The following is a 27416-nucleotide window of genomic DNA, read 5'->3' as shown; positions in this document are numbered from 1 at the left end:
TTCTCAGAGCGCTGACAAGCAGAAAACAGTGTGGTCACTCCTTGTCTCTGCACGCCCTCCCTGCTTCTGAAACACTCCTAGTGTGGATCCATGCAAGGCACTGAATTATGTACTGCTGCCTGAGCAAGGGGACACTCCCTGAACAGAGGCTCCCTGGTAGATGTGTTTGTGACCTCTCCAAACAATTTTGCTGCAGTAATGTCTCCAGTGGTCGAGATCTGTATAACACTTCCGGGCAATAGAGAGTCTCAGAAATAAGATGTCACAGTTGTCAGTCATCTACAATTCATCTTTCCCACAAAGCTATTGAATGTGACAGTAAACACTCACCTGCAGCTAAGCCCATTCTGAAAAGTTACTTGAAGGCAAATTGTTGAAAAACAGACAGGCTGTTGCAAATGGGAACAGTGCAACCAGTGCCTGTGCTGATTTGCCTAAGGTTTGGATACAAGGTTACACAGTAGGAGAAATGAGGAAAAAAATCACCATATGCTGTAAATGGCATAATCTTAATAACAAAATTGCTAATTTTCACCTCTTATTCCCAATATACTTCATGCAGCCAATCTCAAACCTGACCTCCCCCCTCCACAGGTTGTCCTCAGCTTGCACTGGTACTTGATGATGTGTATACCAGACACAGGAAGTTAACTTCTTTGGTCACCTCCCAAGGAAATACTACACTGAGCAAAGCAAGGGAAGGACAGTAGCCAGTACTGCCTTTCTTACCAACTGCAATACACCTGCAAAGAAGTTGTGTCCACTCCCACAAGCCTCCTGCAGCAAAGGGGCAAGAGAGGTCCAGATTAAGGAGTGATTCAGTGAGATTTTACGTGGAGCTCTTATGCCAGAAGCATGACTTTCCACCCCAGGATGATAGTTCTGAAGGATGAGGCACTACTGCTAGAAAGCACAACAGGGAGGATATTGAGACCACTGGTGCAGAAGCAGCTCATGTGTTGTATGCACAGTGAGCGCAATTCCAGTATATTCTGCAATGGCTCTACTCCTTCAAAAGTCCATGAGCAACAAGAGCATTTGAAATTCGTCACCTTTGCCACTGAGTGCTGTTTTTTCACCATACAAATTGTCACTATATGGATTAGATGTCAGATTTTGGAAGGTCATTTGCAACATCCCATTTCAGGAGCATCCACCACTTATGTACTGAGCACTCAGCACTTAGTCAAATTCTTTTCCTGTTACTACAGAACAATGAGCCCCTGTGGCCACACCTCTGCAGGTACGACTGCAAATATTATCAACAAGTGCTGTGATGTTTGTCGCATTTGTAGTAGCATTCTGATGACACTCAAGAAAGATGTTATCAAGCCTCTGCCATATGTTTTTAGTAGCTTATCATATCCACTAGCCTCAGAGCATCCTCAAATAGAAGTGACAAAAAAAAATGTAGCTATTTCTATAGTTCATATACTTAACTGCAAGAACTGCATAAATGACTTATTGCCCTTTCAATACTATAGCAATTGGTGGATTTACCGCATCTTTAGAACACCATGCCTGAACTTCTCCCTCTTAGATCTGCAAGTGTCCTTGAAACACTTGGCGACTCAGTGTCTGTCTACTATTTCTTGACATGAACTTTCCATGTGTAATAGAATTTCCATACTCACAGAAAAGCTCCCATCAGAGTGCTTTTTAAGTGAAGAACTTGGAAGCAAGTATCTGTAAGATGTTAGCAAAGCATCAAAATTTTAAAAGTGAATTGCTTCCTTAGTCTCTTTCAAAAGGACTAATCCTACTTCCAAGCCCAGCCATTTTATGTTGCATACTTGAAAATTCTGAAGTTTCAGGAATGGAGAGAGTAGTCCAGAAACACCATGAAAACCATTTCATTTACAGTAAAAATGCTTAGGAAATCCATGAATTTGGGGTTAATAACGTCAAAGAGGATTGCACGTGATCTCACCTGCTCTCTATTTCACACTCTGTTTAAGAAAAATACCCACTGCAATTCCAGACTCTTTCCTCTCCCAATAAAGAAGGATGGGATTGTCTAGAATTTATTTTTCAATTCCAAAAGAATATTCATATGAATAATTCACATTAGTGACTGGAAAAACTAAGTAACTACAGATACATAACTTCGTAAATAACTTCTCTCCAGAGTATTTGAAAGTGTTCTGAGTATCAGCATTTTGTTCAAATAAGCAGCTCTTAATTATAGTTTTAATTGATTATTAGTATTTAACTACATGTGTTCACAGGGAAAACATTCTGTATGAATAATTATATGCTACACTCAAAAAAACCAGTCATTTGTTTCCACTGCACAGTTTATTCAGTTTCAAATTAGAAAAAAATTACTATGTATTTGACAATTGGCATGCATAAACTTAAAACATTTCAGCTCAAAAAATCGGTTTCTTCCAGTCATGTATTAAGGCGTTCAGGAATTTCACCTAGGCAGACAAATATCTGGATTCAAAAAATAAAGAATCAAAATAGACAGACAAGTTACAACTCAGATTTACTTCTGTTAACAAATATGACCACAGTGAGTCCTGGTAGTACACAGTTGCATTCCTTATCTTTTCAGTGTGTATAGCTGATAGGAGTCAAAGTGACTGGGGAAGAGTTATCTTCAGCAAAACTTTTCTTCAACAGTTTCTTGATTTGGAGTGCTGAATAAGCCATTGTAATGTTATGTCTGCCAGGATAGATGAAACAAAATGAGAAACTCAACAGTCTGTTTGCAGACTGTAGAAGCACAACAGAACACCAGCAGGTTAATACAAATACAAAAACCCCGACCAAACAAAACCCAGAAATCACAGGTTCTCATTCACACATAATTAAAGTTCAGAATCTAAACCTCCAGGTGGCCCTTTTCTAGTTTTTTGTATGTTATTAAATCATGTGCATTTTGTATTCTTGAAATACGATGACTGACATCAAGTTCTTTAAGCCATAGATAAGGAGCTGTTGAAAAAGCAAAGATTTAGGATGACCATAAAATGAACTGTAAAATCCAGACTAGAATGAAATGCTGTGTGAGAACAAAGCCAAATACACAAACAGAAGGAATGAGAAGGGCAAACACCTGACAATACATTAAGAAGCCATTTAGGTAGGTTGTAGGAGTCCAAGGTCTCTGAAAGACATGCAACACTGGACTAAAATCTGATAGCTGAAATTGGCACCCCTCCTGATGCAATCTAATGCACTGAGCTGAAAACTGCAGCAGTTCACAAACTGATTCATGAGCAGATTAGATGTTTTTGCCTCAAGGCAGTAACATCTGTCAGGAAGGCAGGAAGGATGTCAGGGGGCAGCAGCAGCTCTAGCCCTCAAATTGAAATTTGTTGCCATATCTGTCATAAGTTCAAGACAGCACTCCATGAATATCCTTGCAGACCAGCTTAGGCACTGAGACTGCAGACAAAAGCAACCCACAGCACTTATAGAAAAGCTAATAACTATGTAATAATCTTCTACAGTCTCTCAGGACACAGTAACTGGCAGCCTTAGACCTATACCTCCTAATGAGACCAGTTAGCTAGGCTGCAGCTTGCACTGAAAAACCAGTATCATCTCATTCAACTGCATTGACATCAATCAAAAATGCAGAGAAAGAAGACAGCTCCCAGTCTTCTCTTTAATAGACTAGTAGTTTCATCAATTTAATAAGCTAAATATATTTGCATAACAGTCTTTCATTATAAATGCTACTTTCCAGCCCTTTGGTCTCCCTAGCTTCTCACCCAACCTCTTTTCTCAAGGTCTTCCTCAAAATATGACACACGGTGCGCCAACAATACCCACACAGTCCCAAACGCACATGGTATATGCAGTGTGCTCCTATTTTTTATCTTGGTTTTGGCAAATATTCAAGAATCTGGCTAGTCTTTCTAGACACAATATTACACTGGAAGACACTTGACCAAGTCTCAGTTAGGATTTGAGTCTTTTTCATCACTACTCCCAGAACTTCCACAAGTAAGTGATCTATACTGCCCTGCATCAATGATCCTTCTTTCATGCAAATTTTAGCATGCTTTTTGTTGCATGCTTTTCTCCTCTACGACATCCATATAAATGGACCAGGATCAGAATCTGTTTTCTCCAGGATTCCTTCAGAATTTAAGTTGGTTTTACTAGCTTCCAGTCATAATCCCACTTTTGAGAATCTTCACTGCAGCCTTGCCAATTTGACGAGGATCAAGCACAGTGTTTCAAAAACCTTGATCACATTCACTGCCCTTCAACTACTGAGATTACCCTGTGTTGTCTTCCAGAGTCCTTATCTCCTGAAGTCTGATCTTCCCCAGTGTAACAGAACCTTCTGTGCATTTCCCTCACTCAGAGGTAACAGTTGCACCCCAAACTGCAGCAAACCTGGGTCTGGTTTCCTTCAAATTAACATACCCACATGTACACCACTTCCAGGTGAAGCCCTCACTGCCTGACATCTGTGCACACAGCTGAAATCTCCCCCAGCTCACTGAAGTCCAGGTGCCATGTTGGTCTCGTCACCATCTCCACTACCTGGTCCCCCTCTGTGCAGGATGGAAATTTCCCCTGCTGCTGAGAGACACTGGCTTTCTTCCCATTCCCACTCTCACAGTTCCTCACTCAGCTGAGCCCTACAGAGCTGCCCAGCTCTTCTACCAAGTCTGGCTTCCTCATGCAGCAGCTATAAATATCTAGCCAGGCTGTATCCCTCTATCCAGCACTTGTTTTAGCAGCATGCAGAGAAGGGTGGCACAGAGGTAGCATGCCCCCAGGCAACTGCTGCTGGCTCAGCCTGTGCTTCATCCCTTCCTCTTGCCTTGTGGAGGGAAGGGAATGGGAGAACATAACAGAGGAAAGGGACAGGAAAGTAGAAGATAGAAAAGAGAGGAAAAGGCAAAAAGCAAAGGCAGATGGGACAAGTTCATGGGGGGGACAGGTCTTCACTGACTACAGGATACACTCGTTGCATTTCCAGTTGGAAAAAAGCACCAGTCCCTCAGTTCGAGGAACAGCCACATGCACGTAAAACCTGCTTACCAAATAAAATCATGTATAGAGTAAATCACCAAAATTTTTTAGGATCACCTAATAATTGGAAGGCCTTCATAAAGCAGCTACTGTTTTTTCAAAAGTAACACAGGTTTCTTGTAAAGGATTCAATTACTCCAGGCTTTAAATATGCTTTTCCAAGGTCCCTGTCAAATTAACTTCTCATGGAACTAAATATTTCTACAAGTTATTTTTAAATTACATATAATTCTATGTTGAAACAAATACAGCCACATACAATATTTGCAAAATACCTTTGATGTAAATTGAGATTTTCAATAATAGTGGAGGTACATGTTCAAACCTGATCTGATCCAAAGTACAAAGCATACACTGATGACACCAGAAGCAGCTTACCTATGTTATCCTTCTCTTTACAGGAAATAGAATAGCAACAGATTTCTCTGTCTTGAATAGCTGAAAGGTTTCTACAGAAACAAAAACGATAAGTACTGTTATAACTCCACAAACACTGAAATCAGGAATTTCCATTAAATTATATGTTTTCTGCTTTTTACTCAGTGGGTTCAATTCTAGTCTCAGATGTTAAATTCTTAAAATATGCCACTGCACACAGAAAACCACACATTTCTTAAACTATAAGGATTAAAAGGTTATAAAGTCATTTCACAAAAATTTGAATTTCTCATTAGATCAGTGTAATAGTGAGAAATAAAACCACAGAAATCCATAAGCTAAAAATAACATTTTGGGGTCGCAACCAAGTATTACCCATGTCTTATCATTCACCTTTTATTCTTTTCACTTAGAATTCCAAGTTTTTATCTCCAGTAAATCTTAACAAAATAATAATACTCAAACGATTGCACCATTTATCTTCAGGATGTTTACTATATCATATTAATATATCAGACCTGACTCCTACTGAAAGGATGCTTCTACATTTAGGAAGAAACTGATTCTTAATCAACTTCTTTTTGGGAATTCTCCTACCCCCCTCAGAGTTTCTGAGCACTTTGTCATTTTTTCATTTATTTATCCTCACACAAGTGACACAGACATGCACAAAACATTTTCCGGAAGCAGGTGAAGAGTGAAGGCACTGAGAAGTCTGGAGACCACACGAGAGACTCTAGTAAAGAAGAGAACTAAATAGGGACCTGCCTGGACTTCAGGGAGCAGACCTGGCCTCTTCAGGGATCTGCTTGGAAAAGTCCCATGTAATAAGGCCTTGTAGCAAAGAAGGGCTTAAGAAAGCTGGTTAATACTCAAAGTTCATCTCCAAACTTAAGAGTAACCTATCCTAACAAGCCTGGCAAAAAAACAAAAAGGCATTAAGTGGATGAACAACAAGCTCTTGGCAAAACCCAGTAATAAAAAGGAAGCATACAGAAGGTCAAAGCAGAGACAGGTAACCAGGGAAGAATAAAAAAACATTGTCCACGAATGCAGAGACACTAGCAGGTCAGCCAAAGCCCAGCTGAAGTTGGATCCCATGAGGGATGTCAAAGGAAACTAGAAAGTGACAAATGGAAGACAGGAGAAAATGTGGGCCCACTGCTCAATGAGACAGGGGACCTGGTTACACAGGACATGAATATGCTGCCTTTGCTAGCAAGAAGAGCCTTCAGAAACCCCAGGCCCCAGAGATCAAAAGTTAAGAGCAAAGAAGTTGTACCCTTAATGGAAGAGGACCAGATCAGGAATAAATACACAAACCTGACATATAGAAGTCCATCAGCCCTGGTGGGATGCACCCACAAGTGATAAAGGAACTGGCTGATGTCATTGTGAGGCCACTCAATACCCTTTGAACAACCATGTCGACTGGGAAATGTGCCTAAGAGTAGAGGAAGGCAAACATCACTCTTCAGAAAAAGCAGGAAGGAAGACCCAGGGAAGTACAGGACAGTCAGACTCACCTTGATTCCTGGGAAGGTGATGATGCAACTAATCCTGGAAACTATTCCCAGGCATGTGACAGACAAGAAGGTGATCAGGAGTAGTCAGCATGGATTCACAAAAGTGAAATCATGCTTGACCAACTCAATAACCTTCTACAATGAAATCTACAGTTTGGTGGATGACGGGAGAGCAACAGATATTGTGCACCTTGACTTGAGTAAGGCTTTGACAGTGTCTTCCATAATATCCCCATAGACTGAGGAAGCTGAGGAAGTATGGGTTGGATGCAAGATGGTGAAATGGACTGAAGAGTGGTTGAACAGCAGGTGATCGGTGGCACGAAGGCAAGCTGGAGCCCAGTGACTACCAGTGTACACCAGGAACCAGTACTGGGTCCAATCCTGTTCTGCATCTTCATTTGTCGCAAATGATGGGGCAAAGCAGAAATTTGCTGATGACAGAAAACTGGGAAGAGTGGCTGATACACCAAAGGGTTGTGCTGCCACCCAGAGGGACCTCCACAAGCTGGAGAAAAGGGCTGACAGGGACCTCCTGCAGCTCAACGAGGGGAAGTGCTAAGACCTACACCTGGGGAGGAACAACCCCAGGCACCAGCACGTCTTATGCCAACTTCTGGAAAAGCAGCTTTGCAGAAAACGACCTGGGGGTCTTGGTGGGTCACCAGGTTAAACATGATCAAGCAGTGTGATAAAAATACTAATGGTATTCTGGGGTGCATTAGGAGTGCTGCCGGCAGGCTGAATGAGGTGATCCTTCCCTTTTACTCAGCATCAGTAAGGCTCTACCTGACAGCTATGCACCATCAGTACAAGAGGGATATGAATCTATGGGATAGAGTCCAATAAAGGATGACCAGAATAATTAAGGAACTGGAGCAACTCACATACTAAGAAAGGCTGAAGAGCTGAGACTGCTTAGCCTAAAGAAAAAGCTTAGGGAACTTCTTATTAACATGTACAAAAATCTGAATGGAGCCTGTAATGAAGATGGAGCCCAGTGATGGGACAAGAGGCAACGGCCATGAACTGAAACACAGGAAGCTCTCTCTGAACACACAGAAACATTTTTTACCTCTGAGAGTGACCAAGCACTGGCAAAGGTTGCCCAGAAAGGCTGCAAAGTTTCCATCCTTGGAGATGTTCAAAAGATGTCTGGACATGGTCCAGAGCAATTAGCTCCAAGGGACAAAAGGTTCTGCTTGAGCAGGGGATAGACAAGATGACCTTGAGGTTCCTTCCAACCTCAGCCATTCTGTGAGCCCCAGTTTAGTAGCCCAGACTTTGGACCACCCTTACTATACGAAAACTTCACTTTCTACTAATTAAAATTATGTGACTTGTGAACCCTGTTTCACAAAATTAGTGCTATACTGATCATTTTTACAAAATTGTGTATTTTCTTTACAATTATGCTTACTATGCATCAATTTGTTAGTTTCAGTAATCCCTAAGTTATGCTTTGGATATATGGCAAAAGTACCTGACTTGCTTGAATTTACCAACAGTAGTTTGAAATGGTTCTGTTCTAATGCCATTCAAGCATTGAACTGACACTGCAATGTACTGTGAAAATTCAAAATGACCCTATTACTATCCAGAGCAGTTGTATGGGAAAACAGGATTATCTGAAATAACTTTACACAACCAGAACAACAATCAAGAGAGGTTCAAATCTACTGCAGTCAGTTATCAGCCTAGATCACTACATCAGGTGCCAGCAGAGCTCAAAGTGGAATATCTGAAAATGGAAAACAGCATCTTTTATAGACAGTTATTGCCAATGACTACCAATGATTTTGACTTACATATCAAATTTCACAATGTCTCAGCTTTTTACCGAAGCCAGCTACTTACAATTTCTCAATTAACTGCTTCTCATCCAGTGCACCTGGGAGGTCTCGTTTATTTCCAAGAACTAACACCTGAAAGAAATCATTCATATGCATATTAAATCCAGGAGCAATGGAAGTTTATTTTTGTCTTTAACTTTTAATTGGCATTATTCTGGATCTTGCAGCTATTTAGAATGCAATAGAGGACATATTCAAAATGACCAATGACTGTGGGAGCATCATGGAAAGCCTGCTCCTCGTCAGGGCCAGATGCTGGATGTATACCCTCTGAAAACTGGATCAAATTATTTCTGGGTGTATTAGTATCAAAAGTCTCCTCTGGAAGTGAATATCTCCATTCTGGATGGCATTACAGGATGGTGTCAGATTAAATGCAAAGAAATGTGGAAGAAAGCATGCATCAGGTGCACTCAAGCTGCTGAAGGATATTCAATTCAGAGAACCAGACTGACATTAATCAAAAGTAGGGCCCCAGCAGCAGAGGCTGGGTCCTAAACACCCAGACACAATTCTCTCTACTTTTTTTTGCTCCCTTGCTTCTTAACACTGACGCACTGAACAGCTCAGCCTCCAAATCAAGTATCACCTATACACCAGCCAAATGACCAATTCCTCTCCCTCCACTTTGAGCATCCATGGTAGAAATCTAAAAGGCAGCCATTAGGAATTAAGTACAAGAAATGCAGAAAATTTACCAAATAGATGCTGGAACTTCAGAGTTCCTATTTAAGGCTTTAAATATAAATGAAGATCAGATAATTGGGTTGAGCACATTCTAAGATAAAGTAAGCAACGGAAGGCTTTTCTAGTTAGGATTGCATTATTGTTTTCTAGATGTGCTACAATTCTAACTCAAGACTGTCCCATTATATCCCATGAATCTGGAACATATTAAACTCATTACTTGCAGTCAAGATTAATAAGGTTGCTTTAAAATCTATAGTGCCAAATCCTGAGCACAATAAATTGAAGGAAGTTCAATACTAATTACTACATATGAAATAAAAGTAAGTAAAAAATATATCACTGCACCTTGGAAATTACTGTGCTGGTCAGGCTGGGCATTTGGAATGTGACATTATAACATATAAAAGGCAAGGAACTTAATTAAATACTACTGAAGATACGAGAGACCAATCATTTCAGTAAGGAAAAGTGAGAAGCAAAAAAGCCTGTGAAGAGAGTGCAAAGGACAGGCAATGTCACTCCCCATGAACAGCGTAACTACAGATTTCTGTAGGACTTGTTCAATAGATATTTAAAATATAAGATCACAACAATAATAGCAAACCTTATGAAAAAAGATGGAGAATCACTTGAAAAATTCTTCTTTGAGAATAGTGGGAGCAGAGGAGGGAGAGAGAGAAGGAGACTGACTCTATACTTATACACACCAAGTCCCAGGTATCCATGTGGTGTAGATGCCATTCCCATAACTTGGGATGGCATGGGTATGAACATTTACTTCCTTTCCCACAGTTTGCCATAGTGGCAATGTGTGGATAAGTGGGATGTCCAGATGCTAACTAAACCTTCAGCTTCATTACGCCTGGAATTAGCTCCTTCCTGCTGTGGTGTCTGTACTTATCTCAAGTTCCTGTTGTGGTGGCTTATCTTAATGTAAGTTCCTTCTGTGGCTTTGACAGTGTTTTGACACAGTTCAGCTATGTTCTTGAAGTCCTTACACTGTCTACTCATCCTCAGATAACTTAAGATTACTTGTAGTGGCCAAGTGTCCAAGTAACTGCTTACAAAAACGGGGGCCAAGGAAGAGCCATCAGGTTGTGAGCAACTTCTTCCTCATTTGTATGTACAACTGTTTTCCTTCTTATAATCAAGGTACGAACTCTTGCTTGGTGGCGTCAACGTAAGACCAACGATAACCTGATGGATTCCTAAATTGGCAGATTGCATTTAAAGAAACAACATTAGTCTACATCTTCGTAATTCCTCATGAGAATTTCCACTGAATACACTATTCTTTGACACTTCCAACTGGAGAACAGATGCGTATTTGCATTTTTTCCACACAATTTAGTTTGAAATACTAAGTCAAGAAAACGTCAGGACACATAAAAGCCAAGCTCCTACACAATCTCTGCAGGCAGAGGACACTACTTGAAGTTACTGTGTGCCAACCTGCAGAAAGATGGATCTCACATGCCTTAAGATATTGCCAGAAACGTACCTGAGTCACTGACAGAAATCCAGCCAACAAGGGACTGACTGGAAGTAATCACTGTCTGATAATGCCACATGTGAAAACACAATTTTTCCAAATCTATTCTGACCTTTACACAAGAAAATTTACAAACACACTGCAGTATTTTTAAGTTGTTGAGTACTATGAAAAAAAAAACACAGTAATTTTTCTAAGACTGCTCAATGCATCAAGGCTGCATCATATATAACCTAGTATTTTGAAGAGACCAGAGGAACCAACTCATGAGGATTTAGGCTACATTGTTGATATTCAGGTAAGAATAATAATGAAAACACTTACTGGAATTCCATGCAATTGTGGCTTATCTATCAAACTGTGTAGCTCATTCTTTGAAGCTTCTACTTTTTCTAAGTCTGCTGCATCCACCATGTAACTGCAATGAGAATACAGTTATTTATGGTATTGACCATTACTTGCAGAAATTTGCATTATAACACCTGAAATGTGACAAACATGTTAATACTGACAACAGCATTAGAAAAATCCAGAGTTGTATAAGCCCTGCATTTATTGATACAGGAAGACAGAGTTAAATACAGCCCATGGGGAAAAAATGGCCCGGAATATGCAATTACTTACATGTCGGGGTTGCTGCATGTGCAAAACACACTACTTTTATTGCAATGGGTCTTCTTATGTGATGGAGGTGGACAGAAAAAAAACCATACCTATTTTATTTATATATCATTAAATGTAATACCTAATGTTATAATAATGTATGTTGCAAAGTACATTTTCTGTGGACATACAAAAGAAAACTTACACAACTGCATTGACTCCTCTGCAATAACGCTCCCACATGCTTCGAAACCTTGGCTGTCCTCCAATGTCCCACACCTAGAAAAGGTAAGAACACTCCAGCCCTAAAATGGTTTTGAACGACAGAGTACTAACCCAACAGAATAAATGAACTCTTACATGCAGCATGCAAGTTGTATTTCCAATTCCAAAGTGTTTTTTAAAAAGTCTTCCTGGCTCCTTCCAGTCAATGGAGGGGGACAAGCACAGAGTGAGTCAGTCCTGTGACACTAAAAGCTCCAAATGTTCTTTTGGAGAATGTTACCCTTTCCCACTCACTGAAAGAAAAGTCTTACACAGACAAGGTGAATTACTGCAAATACACAGTCTCAAAACAAAAGAGTATGACAATTGTATGAACCAGTTATGCAGCTTAATTTTTAATGTGGCTAGGGAGACCTGAGTTAAGAATGTATCAGATCTTCAACAGGATAAGGACAGATATTAAATAAACAGAGAGCTGGTCAGAGAGCAGACTGAATCCACATAAGGGGTGATACTCCCCACTCCAAGGAGCTCCAATACCTCCACAGCTCTCCATTTGTTCAACCAATGTGCTTTAACAGACACATGGATTAACTAATCAGAACCAGAAAGGAAACAGTAGTATAGGTAGGCCTGAAGTGACTAAGCAGTGATTCTTAAGGAAAGAAAGCTCGAATTCTGCTTATGATTTTATAAAAGCTCCAATCCTGTAAATACTTACACATGCTATTAGTGTCCAGCAATCCCACGGGAATTCCTATTTGTTTAAACGTTAACACACTTTTTCTGTACAGGAGTTACTTACTCTGCTTTAATTGCAAAAAGTTCGGTATTTTTGGTGGATGAAAATATCTTGTTTCAAAACTGTTTCTCAGATCAAAATATCAAGTAACATATCTACATCATGAAGGCCAGGGCTGCATGATAATGTAGCTGTTACAGCTACATCCAAAGACAGCTGGGTTACAAGTGACGCACAGATTAACAGTGATGAACACTGAAAAGTAATGGATTTATTCCTCTGTCAAAGAGAAGTAATTATTTCTTATTTTAATCAGATTTAGCTATCAAAACAATATATACTGTATATCAGATCTAGAAGGTATATATATTACAGAAGAAACAAAATCTGGAAGTAATATACACAGAAGCAAAATTTTTTAATAGTTATCCTCACATTTACACTATAAATCCAAATGTATAAAACCTGATGTGGCAACAGAGATTTGCACAAAAGAGCAAGACTTCACAGACCTACAGGACAAGGCCTTTTTCAATTAATGTCCACTATTTTTTAAATTTCATAGCCTGTAAATCATATTTATATATCAATTTCTGTATAATTTTCAATATCTTATATTCATATTTTAGAAATATTTACCAAATCACCATTAAAATCATTTCCTGAATGGTATCTTACCATTCCTTCCAACATAAAATTATTGTATCACCTAAATGTAGAGTGCCTTTGATCCCCGTATAAGACCAAAAATTTTACTAATGAAAGCATTTCTGACCATGAAGTGGGTATATAGTATTATCTGTAATGACATTTGAAGCACTGTATCAAAGGTCTTAGTAAAATAAACCTTTATACTTTAAAAGTTTGAACGTGATGAATACACAGTTCAACATTATGGTCAGGTGTCAAAACTTACACCAACACTAATTACTCCAATAACTCATCAAGACCTTGAAACTATCCAAAGCCATCTGGTGCACATCTGTGTGTCTCGAAAAAGAAACTAAATTATTTTCTTGGTAGACCAGAGAATAAAGGAAAGAAAAGATGATAGGGCAGGCTAGTAGTCAGGTTAGATTTTTGGAATGCTGATAGCCATGAAAATCTACAAGATGATGTAGCCTTGACTAATCACAAAATAAATAATACAAGATAAAAAAATACTGGTTTTGTCCTTGCTTGATGATATACTATACCTTATTGTATTAAATTGCACTGCAGAACTAGATTGCTCTCATTAGGAGAAAAAGTCACCTTGAAACAATGGAAAGATAAGTCATTTCCAGTCAGTTTCCCTAATCAGGCTTACAGCTATTCATTCAAGTACAACATGAAGGACACAAGATAGACTAGATGTTTTTACAGTGCTTTGGAACCAAGTTTACATCAATATAGTAAGCTATAATTATCTGAAATATGGAAAAATGTATGAAATGAAAAAAAATCCTCACCTCTTTCCCTTTGAAATCAAAATACTTCTAACAGTAACTTTCTAATACTCTTTATTATATTGAAGAGCCAGTGAAACAGTTAACTACTTTATGCTAAAAACAAACTGCTGCACCAAACCATTTTCACAGTACATGACTGAACAGACAGAACTGTGAGAATGTAAGAGGCACTCAGGAAGGAAAAGAAAGAGATCTTAGTGTTAAAGAAGTTTTCTTGCATGAGCCTTGCATGTTTTGTATATCAACTACTTTTGTATCCCAGTATTTAATACACAGGTATAAAGTATATTCTGGGTATGAACAGGGAGAGGCAGGAGACTACACCTTAACAGCTGAACATACAGCTAACTATAAAAAGAAGTTTACTTTGTCTGGTTGTTTTTAAAGAGCGACTGGACTTCCAATTTCTCCCATGGCTTTTATTAGTCACTCAGGAATAAAAGTTTCCTAATACTTAAAAGGTAATTTTATCCCTAGAAGACCAGCTGATTTTAAGAATCAGCAAAAGCTTACAGAATGACCAAACTGAGAAAAAGTTGCTTTGATAGCCAGTACCATTGCCTCACAGAAGATTAAAATCTCAAGGAGTTGTTGTTCCGGCTCAATCTCAAAGGCACATATCTTGCTGGTACTGCATTTTATACATCACTGTTTTATTCTATTATCTACTCCTGTAGTGTAGTAATTCTTATTGTGCTTGCAGGTCTACACTCTCATTAAATAGTGCAATGTTTTAATCTGTAAACTAGATCACCATGATGGAATCACTGTTTACCATATACTTACCTGTTTATCAAATTCTTCTAAAACAGGAAACTTTGGATGTATCTCTTTCCAATTTCTTCAGGAAGATCTAAGGCTCCATCTTAAGACCATAACTATTAGCTATGTTTAAGGAGCAGATCCTTTGCTTTTGCACAGAACTGTATGATGACAGTTGAGCAAAAATGCACGTGAATAGGTTCAAAGATTTTTGAAAGCTTTCAGTTACAGGAAGGTTCGTTAACACTCTAGTTGTGTTTCTTCAAATTAGCACATATTGTGGGAAGGCTTGATGATGATCGTTCAAATTGCAGGAAAAATGTTTTCTAGATGTTGTTACATGGCTTTTTTCACACATGCTGGGTAGGGTATTTCTTGTGGACAGAGATGTGTACAATGACCCATTTGTACCTTCATGTCAATGTGTGGGTTCAGTACCTACAATCTCACAGTAGTCAGCAAAGTCTAGACAGCCTTTCAGCTGATCAGATGTAATGTCTTGTTTAGGATGACACAATTATGCTCTAGGCTTGACAGTACTGCCTGCAGCTCCTCTGACTATTATTAAAAGAGCTTAAGCCTCACTGCAGACATACAGCTGTTTACATTCAGACATCTTAACCTGCAAGATTAATCCAACACTACAAATATTTCTTCTTGGAAGTATTCAGAAGATATCAGCCATAAAACCTAACCTAAACAAACAGGTGAGAAAATTGTAAGCAGATTGTAATTGTAAGCAGTATTTGGGCAGAGTAAGGCAGCACCAGTAACATCCACCACCACCTCAATGTACACAGACAGGCCTAAGATGTGACCAATGATATGCTGTGACCAATGAGCTCACACGTACACAGCAAGCAGATATTGCATTCATAGCCAACTCAGTGCGTAATGATAAGAGAGCAACTGGAAAGCATGGAACAACTTCAATCACCTAAAATTTAGGCATTTAATCCAGGTGACCAAAATTTTTCTGTGGCTACTGAAGTGCTCAGAGGGCACCAACAGCAGGAAATTATTCCATTCATCTCATCCACCTTGCCTACCTGATAAACCTTTCTTGCACCCACTGCTCCCCACCAAGTTCAGACAACTGACTCAGGCTGGGCAACTTACCACCTGGCTAAGCTCAGGAGAGACAAATCCTAAACAATCACCTATTCTAGACTGGAATCTTCAACCAAAAATATCCATCTTCTTTGTCTAATAAACAGAAGAATAAAAAAAACTAATAACCTTAAGGATTTTAATAAATTCCCCTGCAGATACAAATCTATACAGCCTTACTTGTAGTACCTACCAGCCATGCAACTTAATATGGAAGTTAGAATACCTTACTACTCTAGAGTACTTACTACTTATTATCCTTTATATTGGAAGTGCCTCTATAGTTGTTCTTAAGAGTCAAAAAAATGTGCCACATGGTTACATTTTCTGCAGGCAATATTTCTCAGAACACTAGGTTCTTTGAAATCAGTCTTGGCCTTTTAAAGAACTCTGCTTGCACTCTTCATTGGTGATAAAGTCCAACTTTTAAACATACCATTAGGCATTTTAATCATGTCAGACAAAAAAAAGCCACATGCACATTTCAATGTTCATTATTTAATCATAATATTTTCACTGAAGAACTGGAAATGGACTTAGACTTGCAACACAAAACGTTCACAAAGTATCTTCAACTCCTGACAACAAGCACAGAGGCATTTTAATGGGAATGAGTATTTCTGAGTGATCAGGGTATATTTGCCATTTCATCAGAGACACAAAGTACAATCCTAGAAGGATCAACAGGTGGATTTTAAACAGGACACAAAAGCAAAGTCTGTTTTCAGAACCTCATGGTGCTTACGTCCACGCTGGGTTCTCAGGCAGGAGTGTACCAGGGAACCCAGTTTTAGAGATAAGACTGCAATCCTCTTGATCTCAACATTACACATGCAAGGAACTAAACCATCCTCACCTCAATATTGTGTCCTCAGTAAAGCAGAAAGCCCTGATTCTGCAGGACCATGTGCAATCCTTTGTACCCTCTTTTCACATGACCATGACTATATGATTCTCTAGACATCATAATCTGAAAATTTCTGGTGAAAGCAGGCACATTGAAGTTCTAAGATGTAGGCACACCATGCATTTAGATGACTGCGGGGAAAGAGACCAGAGGCAAGGACCCTATAGCTCAAATCAACCAATCAATAACTACCGCAGTGATTATTAACGTTGCTTGTCCTTGAAGAACATGTAACCATGAAAGCAAAAATTTGTATTTGCTCAACAGCAGAGAAAATCCAGGAGGATGTGCAATGGTGGGTATGCTGGGAAAAGGTAATCTAATATTGGCAGATAGGACAAGAAAAGGACGTTCTCCCATGACAGATTAAGTCCACAGCTTCCTCATGTATTGTCCCTGCTCTCTACCTCTCAAGTCTGAGCAATCCTGACAGACTCACAGCATTTAACAATGGCACAAAGATGCTGAAGACAGAGCTGAGCAGGGACAGCATTTATGGTTCCCATGTGTCCCAACTGGATGCTGGAATAGAGCACATGTTTATGTAAGTTGCAGATAACTGCAAGATGGGATGGGATAAAAAGATCAGAAGCCTAAAGTACCTGGACTATCTAGAGGAATGATCTGAAATAAAACAGCTGAAATTTAACACAAGCAAGTTCAGAATACTACAACGGGACAGAGGGAGCCAAATGCACAAAATGGATAACCAGGTAGAGGGGCAGGACAAAAAGCTTGATTAGTTCACAAACTAAATACACACTTCAACAGGGCTGGAGATCTTAAATCAGCATGGACTATCAGAAGCATCTTACGTATGGTTTTGGAAGCATGTACTGCCCTGGCCTCAATGTCTGGGAAGCTTCTATATTGGTTTTGAGCATCAGTCTACAGAACAGACACAGGCAAATTTCAGAAACTCCTGATGAGATAAAAAAGGGCGAGATTTTAACAATATGACCTATAAAGAGGGGGGAGGTGAGCACCAGCCACTCTTCCCTTGTTGAAGGTGCACCCTGTGCCACCATTCAGGTCACTAATGAACTCACTAAACAATCCCTGGGATTTAGCACTAGTAACTGGGCTTCGGTCTGTGGATGACAGCCCTTTTGAATCCACCATACAGCTCTTCCTCATAGACAACTATCATAAATCTCTAGGACATCCAGCAAAAATCTTTGTTTTATAGAAATAACCACTTTGACTTAAAATCAGTCCAGACACAGCACAGCTTTTTCAGAGTGATCCAAGCCATACAGAATAGCCAGTATGTGCTGAAACACTGGCTGGAGCTATACAGGGAGTACACACAGAGGCTTGTATTACTGCATGACATCTGAAATGACGATATGACAGAAAAGATAACCTGAATAGTAGGAGGAAGCATCACAAAGCAGGAGGATTCTGCTTCTATGAGGATGCATGGAGACCTGAGAACACTACAGTTCAGAGGAGGAGTGCTGCAACAAAGGAAGCTGGCAGAAGAATGCACAGAACTGGTATCCTTGTCCTCCCTCTGCCACATTAGAGCAAAGTACAAGCAGCAAGAAGATCAGCTTTGCTCTCCCGCAGCTGGGCCTGTACTGGGTGTGGTGGGGGGACACCGGCATCTAGTGGTGACAGCCGGGGTGACCACAGCCCACCCCCGCCAGCTCCAGTCGCCTGAGCACCTGCTCTCCACTCCCCCCAGACCACAATGGCTGGGAAGTGCAGAATCGGCCTGGCCATGCTATTTCAAGAAAAACAAGTGGAAGAGCAAGGGAAATGAAGCTGTAGCATTATCTGTGCCTATACATGTCTGTGGTGCTCTATTTCCTTTTAACTGAGACTGTTCTAATACTGTCACTGCAAGAACCAAAGGCTGGTTAGCTGAAGATCCCAATCACTTTAAATAACAGTTTATAATTCAAATCTTCTGAGGTTCTTGAAACTTGGCTTGTTAAAGTAAATTTTATTTACTTGTTAAAGTAAATTTTATTTACTGTCTAGCTTGTTGAATAGTAAATCTCACCAAAGCAAAAGGACTGCTAATACTAAGCAGATCCAAAAAACGGAAAATCCATTAAAATCAGATCACTCAGCACACAGCAAAACTTGTTTGGAATTAAAATCTCAAAGCAATTCAGACAGTTCCTTTGTAAGGAAAGAAAAAGACAGCCATCAGTTTTGTAATGAACTTCATTAAAATAGTTCTAGCAGATCCCTAAGTTGTAGTACATTAAATATTTTGATGCTAGAAATCATCCGGTACTTTAATACCTCAACCACAACCTCAAAAGATAAAGTTTCCTGCTTCGATTTCAAATACTGTGTGGTAAAATCATTCCTTTTTTGCCTCCTTTTCTTGGAAATAACAGCTGACTGGTTATTAAATATATTGATAAGCCAAAATTTGACAATTCACGGTTAAAGCTGACAGCCTTACATTTCTAAACACGTTTAGCTTCAATTCAAGAACATCTGAAACTGGCATTTTCCTACAAAATACTTTGGCTTGTGTAAATCACTTTTTTCTTTTATTGTGGTTCAGATAAATACTCATACACACAGGCATGCCAGTGACCATACTTTTACATATTAAGATTAGAGACTAAAAATGAGAATAAATCTACTGGCTTTTGGAAATGACCACCAAAATCAGAGGAAAGGAAAGAAGACCATGGGCTTCGGTTCTTTCTGCCTTCTCGAATTGTATGGAATCTGCAGGTGGAACTGAAGTAAAGAAACCAGGCAGCGACACTGCACTAGCATGCTACTTCCTTCCTAGTGGCCTACCCCAAAATACAGGAAAAAACAGAAAAAGGATTAGTATTACCTAATTGCTGAGTTTGCAGCTTAGTTTTCCAAAGGTGATCAATCTTATACATCTAGAATGCCAATTTTTCACTTGATGACTTTTTGACCCAGATGATTTCTCAGCCACACTTATTATAATAAGTTTAACTGATTCTGTTTTGCAGTGTCCCCTGAAACCTTTGGAAAAGGTCAGACACAATGCTGGGTCTTCGCTTAGCCCAGACATCATACCTGTCATGTTTAAAGACCTTCACGGGTTTAGTAAAATAACACTTTATGCATGAATTTTAATAGCTGACGGTCTAATATCAGAGTATTTCTATGAAAAAGGTTGCCTGTTTTGCTGGTATAAAAAGGTTAAAGAAAATTTCACTTTGAATCCCTGTTACTGGGCTGCAAAAAGCTCTTAAAAGGATTCTAGCAAGAGGCACCCCCTCATCATTCTTCAGTCATCAACTTATCAACAAATGATGTCATTCTTCTCAAAGTAAAACAATTCTGGAAATTGTATGTAGCAATTAGGCTGTAAGATTTTAACCTAGATACAGGAATAGTGACATACAAGCAGTTGATCCTGACAGACTTTTAAGGAAATAAGCATCTATGCGTAAGAGTCATATTCCCCTATACCCCCTTACTTTCACTGAATGCTGTTGTAACAGAGAGACTGTGAGAACGAGTCAAGGTATCTTCCTGTGCAGACTGGCTTCCAAACCAAGTATCATTTTTGAAACTAATAAACATATTATGTTAGCATTATCTCCTTATTCTTAGAAGCTCTATTATAGCAACTATATATCAAATTACTCTTGAGAACAAAGAGTAAAACAAGGTACAGTTCCACAGACACACGCCCTCTCTGCACAACTTAATCTTGCGACAACATTTGCTCAGACAACCCTGATATAAACTATTGGTCAGTTCCTTCTTGAATTATCCCACTTTATTTTGAAGACTCTGCTTACTAGTAAAAGATTTTTGCCAAGTTTAATGACCCATCAACAACTTTTTTGTTTTCCTCCACACCTGACAATTCTGCAGCAGCATCGGTACCTCCCTCCAGCTACGGTTATGTTCTCTCTCTATAAATCATGGCCTCATTGTTTCTGTGCAAAAGACGGACAACAAAGGATATTCCTATTCCTGTGGATTATTTATGAACTATGGGTTAATGCCGTACCCATTTTATTGACTGTGGCATCTCTGGACTTTGATCAGTGGTTTAGGAGTCATACCAAACCAGAGGAAGAGTATAGAACCAGGGGAGAAAAGAACTTACATATTATGGAAAAGGAGGGAAAAGTCAAGCTAAAGACAAAATCTAGATTCCTTTGACCTAATTTTAGCTAGAAGTTGTGAATTTGATCTAATCAACCAGGCTCCCCTCATAATCAATCAACAGACAGTGTCTTAATGCTACTGGAGTGATTTACCTCTATTTTGATGCCTGTGTGTCTTTATAGCTCCAAGAGATGGCTCCCTGATAATTGACTTAACCTAGATGTTCTATTTCAGCATAGCTAATGTGTGAGCTAAACCACATTCTCCACTGAGATGCCACAGTTAGGAGTCAAGTTGCTCCAGAATTCACTTACAGTTGGGGGTGGGGGGAGAGAGTGAGAAAAGACAGGTACACCGCCAGGAGTCAACTCAGCTACCTCAGTAATTCCACATTTTATGACTTTCCTAAATCAAAAAAGTGCAACAAAGCTTCTGCCTGGCATGGAATATAATGAAATCAAACAGATCAATGTAACAACGACATATATTACTATAAGACTATTTGCTTTAAAAAAAGTTAGTCTGGAGCTAGAAAAAACAGATAAGGGTCCTATAATCTTAAAAGAAATTTCCTGTCTTTCACGCTATTATTTATTCACTCTGTATTAATTCAAACATGCACACCTACCTTTATGGTAACATTTCCTTTTGTTATTTTTCTCATATTGAAGCCTACTGTAGGAATCATATCTTCTGTGAACTGCCCCGACTAGAATATAAAACCAAAATTATATTTATTATTGAACAGTTGATACATACAAGAAAGGTTCTCATTTGCAACCTAAAAAAATTTATTTTACAATACTGTAAAATACCACATTAATTTTCAGCAAGAGCACTGGCCAGCACTTCAATTACTGCATTGTCAGATCAAGGAAGACTGTTCATTTCAGTCCCTTGAAATGATCTTTTATTCTCTTCAGCAACAAAGATCACCCCAGAAACCACGAGACTTCAGATAATTCTTCATCTGATTCTTTGGCAGCACAGCCAAAATATAGAATTGTAGAATGATTTGAGCTGAAAGAAACCTTCAAAGGTCACCCAGTCCTACCCCCAGTATGATAAAATAGCATAAAACTGACTACACCATCATTTTTTCCTGTAGTTTCTCACTGTTGTTACCATGGTTTAACTCCAAATATAAAAGCAGTGAAGGACTACTCATGTAGAGGTTACTATGTGCAGACTTGTTTCTTCTGTGTAGGTGACAGCAGAGGAATCCTGCTGCAGAGCTAAGAGAATGCCATTAAGACAGAAAAGTACAAGGTACTAACTGAGTGCACCATAAACCCCCAGCACAAAGGTGCTGCCTCCTCCCCCAGTTCAGAGAAGTATTTTCACAACAGAGACACTTCTCATCATGCCAACGGGAATCTTACAAACTTCTACCCGCTACAGAAGACATCTTTTGAGGATAAAGACAAAAGTCAGATCCAAGTAGGTAACTCATCATTCATTCTCCCTTTTGAAAATGTATCATTAACAAGCTGTTGCGTCTCCTGGACATGGTACGATAGGCAGTTAGTAACATAAATTATGTCCACACAGAGGCCCAGGTGCCCTCTGCAACATACACAGCAATCCTGGTTTTCCAGTCATCCAGCAAGAAAAGCAGGACCTTCTGGACCTGTCACTGCCCTTCGCCTCTATCTGCCCATATTCACCTCATCAACCCATGTGCCCTGCAGGCTTTTTTGGAAGAAAACATGGGTATATGGACAAGGCAGGATGCAGCCATGCTCCATCAGTTCCCTCTCTTCTGAAAAATGGAGAATCAGAGCTTCAGGGTGCAGCAGAACAGCACTGTGTCTCTCAGTCCACCCCTCCAGGGCTATTCCTGGGATCTGTACGATTTCTGAAACTTTTCCCTTTCCTGTTTGCAGTGGAGTGAGAATACACTCTGGCTCCAGTTTGCATTTACAATCTAAGGTTAATAATTTTTAATGTGGGGATTTAAAAGCTGTATAACTTTTGACAGTTACCTCATTGTCTCACAAGATTTTAGAGTTTGGAATTAGATCCTTCAGGCAAGAAACAACTTCCATCAATTCCTTGTTCAACCTTACTTATGGGAATCTTCTTGCTAAATTCTGTATTATACATCTTCACCATCTTTTGCCTCTTTTTTTCCTCTTCTTCCCTGCTTCAGTAACTTGTCAACAGCAGTAGCAAATAAAAGTGAAGACAAAAGCACCTGCAGTTTCATACAGATACATGTACACAGCAGTGACAGAAGCTTTTAACTGAATGTAGTAAGACAAAGCCAACCAGTAACCATCTTATGTATCGGGTACTGGTCTGCCCAGCAAAATGGTGGAGTCACCATCCCTGGAAGTGTTCAAGAACCGACTGGATGTGATGCTTAGTGCTATGGCTTAATTGACAGGGTGGTGTTCGGTCAAATGTTGGACTTGATGATCTTGGAGGTCTTTCCCAATCTTAATGGCTCTATGATTCTACAAATTTGTTAAAATACGTCGTATATATATTTGTGGAGGATTGACATATAAACACATATGAACACATAAACACTGAAAACGTAGCATCATTACTCAAGGACAGCAATGCCTGGAAAACCAGGCAGCTGACTCAAGAGGATATAGAAAATCAGAATTCCACTTTTGTCAGCAAATTATACATCATATGTAATATGCTATACTGGCAGACAAAAATAAAATAAATAAAAAAACCAAACCACCATAACTGCTCTGGTATTGGGGATAGAATGTAAACAATTAGCATCCCTTTCATTGGTCTTTAGCCTTTTCCTCTAAAAATTCCCCATTCTGGTTGAACAGAACCAGATAGAAAGAAACTATTATGTCTACAGTTTTCTCTCTTCCCACACAGTGAAGAAAAGAAAGGAATAGGTTGAATCATTTGCCCACATTAGTCCAAGAGCTCTGATTACTGTGTTTTGGTTTAAAGCGTTGTAACCACCTAACCACCATAAAGTAAAAGTATGTACTATTGTGCTTGCTAAGGAAGGTTTTCGTGACAAATTGCCTATTTTTGTGAATACTTAAGAAGTTCAAAAAAGTTTATTGTGTATTTCAGTAAAAAACAGATTTCATCCTGACACAAATGAAAAATAACTGATGCTAAGAAGTTTGTAATGTCCTCTGAAAGTTTCTGAATACTGAACTGATAATGAACACTGTCACTACCCCCTACCGCATCAACAGCCACGGACCAGATTCTACTCCATTACATCGATGCACATCCACAGTAAAACGCAGTGACTTTATCCAAGGTTTCCATTGGTAACTAAGGACTAAATATGGCTCAAATTCTTGAGAGCAGAGACTGTCTCAAAGGGTGTTTATTCAGTCTTAGCACGGTAAGATCTCTGAGTGCTAGTGCAAAGTGAAAAAAACAGTAATTTCCAATGGTTTTTCTTGATCCACCGCAGCTTGCATTTTAAATAGCCACTATTTTGCAACAGTTATTTTCATCATTACACTCTAGCCACATATTCACAAACACACAGAGTTCCCAATCTGTTTGCCCTCCCCATATCAACAGTATTCAAGAGCAAACTATTATTCATTGCCTTATCCTAATTTTTTTTCAAAATTCTCCAGCCACTTTCCTTTGGTGATTATCATGGCATGTCATCTCCAGACTGGAAGATCCAAAAGCTACAAAACCTGCAATGTGTGACCCTCCCTAAGTCACAAAACATGAATGCCTTGCAGAATACTCTTAAGAAATAGCATTTGCAGGGAAAATCAGACCTGCAGTAACAGGAGTGCTCTGGTGTTCAAGATATTAACACCACAAACGCCTATGATGCCATTCCACTGGTGGTACAGTACAAGGGAGTGGACAAACAGTTACACACACGTAGTCTGACACCACACAGTACTGAGGTCTCTGAACTGCTGTGTTCTTCTTTGCCCTGTTCGTGAAAACAATCCAGGAAGCAATGTAATCTGTCGTGCCTTTTCCCCATTCCTTGGCAAGGCCTGCCCTTGGGAAATGAACACTTCCAATGGGCATAAAAAGCACCAAGGCCTGTCTTACCAAGACCAACTGAGTGCCTAACAAACCAACTAAAATACCAGCTACAGGTATATTCTACTGATTGCTGATGTCACCCAAAACATACTTTCACTAGCCACTCACTTTCACCTTTTTCTCCTGCTCTCTCCACTTCTTCATTCACACTAAAAATCTCCTATTTTCCCCTTAACCCATGATCATATACAAAAGCAAGTAACAAATATCATACACTCATGTCTTGTCTCAATTTCTTTGACTTCAGCCCACATACCTCCCAGTCTGGTTTTGATTCATGATCCACTAGCTTTTCATGATAAGGACTGAAGAACATCTAGAAATTTCCATCTCATAGCAGCTGAAGCTTGAGATACACCTCACAAGAAGTGCCACCATGCAGAAAAGTATATGCACTAAGCTTCATTATTAGTAGTAAGCAAATGTAATGTATATATATATTTCCATCCTCTGATGGAAAGCAAATCTTTGGGATGGACCCAAATGCATTTTGGAGGGCGCAGCAAACAAAGATGAGGAATGTATTTCAGCATGGTGACAAAAGAGAAAATGTCATGGCAGGCGTCAGCATTAGAGAGGCTGCAAGACCATCACCAGAGGGGGAACGGAATGTTGGAATCAGACTTGAATGCTGGGAAAGAGCTGTGGAGGAATTGTGGGAGGCATTAGTATTGATGCAACTGATAGGAGGAGAGAATTCATTAACGGGCAATTTGTGGCCTTGGGGGATGCACAATATATTATTGTGGGATACACAGGACATGAAAAGCAAACCTGAATCACGGCAACACCCCATGCCCATGAACCTGCTCCAAGATGGGCACACTTTGCAGCTACACCCAGGAGACATCTTGTTCCTCCCTCTGAAAACACTTTCACACACACCTGAGCCTGCTGCTGTGAAATTGTCGAGGCGGCAAACGATGCAAGAGCTGCCTCAAGCTCTCTCCCGCCCGCCGCCCCTTCCTCCCTCCCTCCCACCGCGTCTCACCACATCCCACCGCATCGCCGCGGGACCTCACGGCAGGCGGTGGCATCGCCGCAGCAGCAAAGCCCGCACTTGTTGCCAGGGGAAAGGCCGCAGGGCGGCGGCCCCGGGCGGGCGGGCGGCCCCTCCAGCCCCGCCGGGCGGCCGCGCCCGCCCCACCCCGCGGCCCTGCCCCGCCGGTGGGCCCCGCACCGCCCTGTCCCGGGCCGGGGGCCGCGTACCGCCAGTACGGTGAGCAGCGTGGTCTTGCCCGAGTACTGCAGCCCCACCAGCGTGAGCTCCATCTCCTCCTTCCAGAACAGCGAGCGCAGCCACTCCAGCAGCCGCGCCACCAGCGACAGCATCCCGCCCAGCGCCCCCGACCTGCGGCAGGCGCCCAGCCCCAGCGGCACCGCTTCGCTGCTGGGCATGGGAGCGCTTGGGGGAGGCGAGGCGAGACGAGGCGGTGGCGGGTCTCGGGCCGGGCCGGGCCGGGCCGGGCTGGGCTGGCGGTGGCGGGGCTGCGCGGGGAGCCGAGCGCCGGGCAGGGCCTCACGTGACGGCGCCGCCGCCCTTCTCCCGCCGCCACTCGCTGCAGAAGGGGAGGGGGCTGGGCTGGGCCGGGCAGGGCCGGGCCGGGCAGGGAGCAGCGGCAGCGCCCTGCGAGGGGCCGGCGCTGGCTGGGCTGGGCGGCCCTGAGTGCCCGGGGAGGTGATGGAACCACGGGGGTGGGCGGGCGCCTCACGCCGGGATGACGCCGGGGGCAGTCTCGCGGTCCTAAGGGGCCGAGGCGGCGCAGAGAGGCACCGCGAGCCCCAGGAAGCGGCAGGGCGGCTCCGGCCACCGCGGGGATCCTGTGCGGGAAACAGCTGGTCCTGGGCTGTGGAAGGATGGGACGGCCCGGCACAGACCTGCTGCCATGGGCGGGCTGTACAGCATCCCACACCCAGCAAGGGGGCCGTGCTGGCAGCACTGCTTACGAGAGTTAGTAGGCTTCTGACAGCATCGATTTTGTAGGTTCATCATGTCTAATGATGGCAGTTCTCACACCCCTAAACTAGGACCTCCACTGTTCCCATAAAACTCTGCATGAATTGTGCATTGTATAGTGACAGACTTTCAGATCCAGGGCTTACCATGGTTTTATTTTGATTGTCCTGTGATAATTTTTGGAAAATCACCCGTAGTATGACTCGTTTCCTCGAGATGCTTGTGATGATGGGTTTATTTTGTGATCAATGGTGGGACATGTCACTTCACCAAAAATCTTCTGCCTGCACTGAATAAGCGACATTTAGCATACAGTCTTGCCACAGAGCACTAGAGAAAGTCTTGTTTTACCCATAAACACAGGGCTAACACTTCTGGATCCATCTGCCAGTCCCACAACTTGCTACTGAAATTTGATGCTCTGGAAAGCTTACAGTGCTGGTGGTATTAGTTGATGAAGGACATTCATACAGGTATAAAGGCACATACACATTTAGTGTGTATACCTTTACTATTGAAAAATAGCACATTCATCAAAGCATTTTGAAACTTGGTTTTCTTGGTCTTTTTAGAGACATAATTCAGCAATTTAGAGAATGCAATTTGTGACAAAACT

General features: G+C 40.9%; 1 protein-coding gene across 3 annotated transcripts; it reads right to left on the bottom strand.

Annotated features, from left to right (window-relative positions):
* Positions 1-2279: 2279 nt before the first annotated feature.
* LOC125324882 (ADP-ribosylation factor-like protein 8B) lies at positions 2280-26316 on the bottom strand. 3 transcript variants are annotated; one of them, XM_048301362.1, is made up of 8 exons: positions 25835-25897; positions 21449-21529; positions 11907-11966; positions 11752-11825; positions 11268-11361; positions 8766-8833; positions 5383-5453; positions 2280-2671 (listed from the first exon to the last, which is right to left on the bottom strand). In XM_048301362.1, exons 1-8 carry the CDS (start codon positions 25847-25849, stop codon positions 2622-2624), a joined length of 513 nt encoding a protein of 170 aa, XP_048157319.1. In that variant the 5' UTR covers positions 25850-25897; the 3' UTR covers positions 2280-2621. The 3 variants fall into 3 exon arrangements, with proteins under 3 accessions (XP_048157319.1, XP_048157318.1, XP_048157320.1); XM_048301361.1 differs by lacking the exons at positions 11907-11966; positions 25835-25897 and adding an exon at positions 26053-26308; XM_048301363.1 differs by lacking the exons at positions 5383-5453; positions 11907-11966; positions 25835-25897 and adding an exon at positions 26053-26316.
* Between the last annotated feature and the right edge of the window lie 1100 nt (positions 26317-27416).

This window comes from Corvus hawaiiensis, chromosome 4 (assembly GCF_020740725.1).
Source record: "Corvus hawaiiensis isolate bCorHaw1 chromosome 4, bCorHaw1.pri.cur, whole genome shotgun sequence".
Lineage (NCBI taxonomy): Eukaryota > Metazoa > Chordata > Aves > Passeriformes > Corvidae > Corvus > Corvus hawaiiensis.
This window is presented reverse-complemented; position numbering and strand designations above follow the sequence as displayed.

Excerpts from the sequence above, each read along its gene's own strand:
- LOC125324882 (XM_048301361.1), bottom strand. The coding sequence starts at position 26,241 with ATGCCCAGCAGCGAAGCGGTGCCGCTGGGGCTGGGCGCCTGCCGCAGG. Across the intron at positions 11,826-21,448 it reads AAGGAAATGTTACCATAAAG|GTGTGGGACATTGGAGGACA; the intron begins GTAGGTGTGCAT and ends TACCTTTTCTAG. Across the intron at positions 5,454-8,765 it reads AAGCAGTTAATTGAGAAATT|AAACCTTTCAGCTATTCAAG; the intron begins GTAAGTAGCTGG and ends TTGTTTCTGTAG.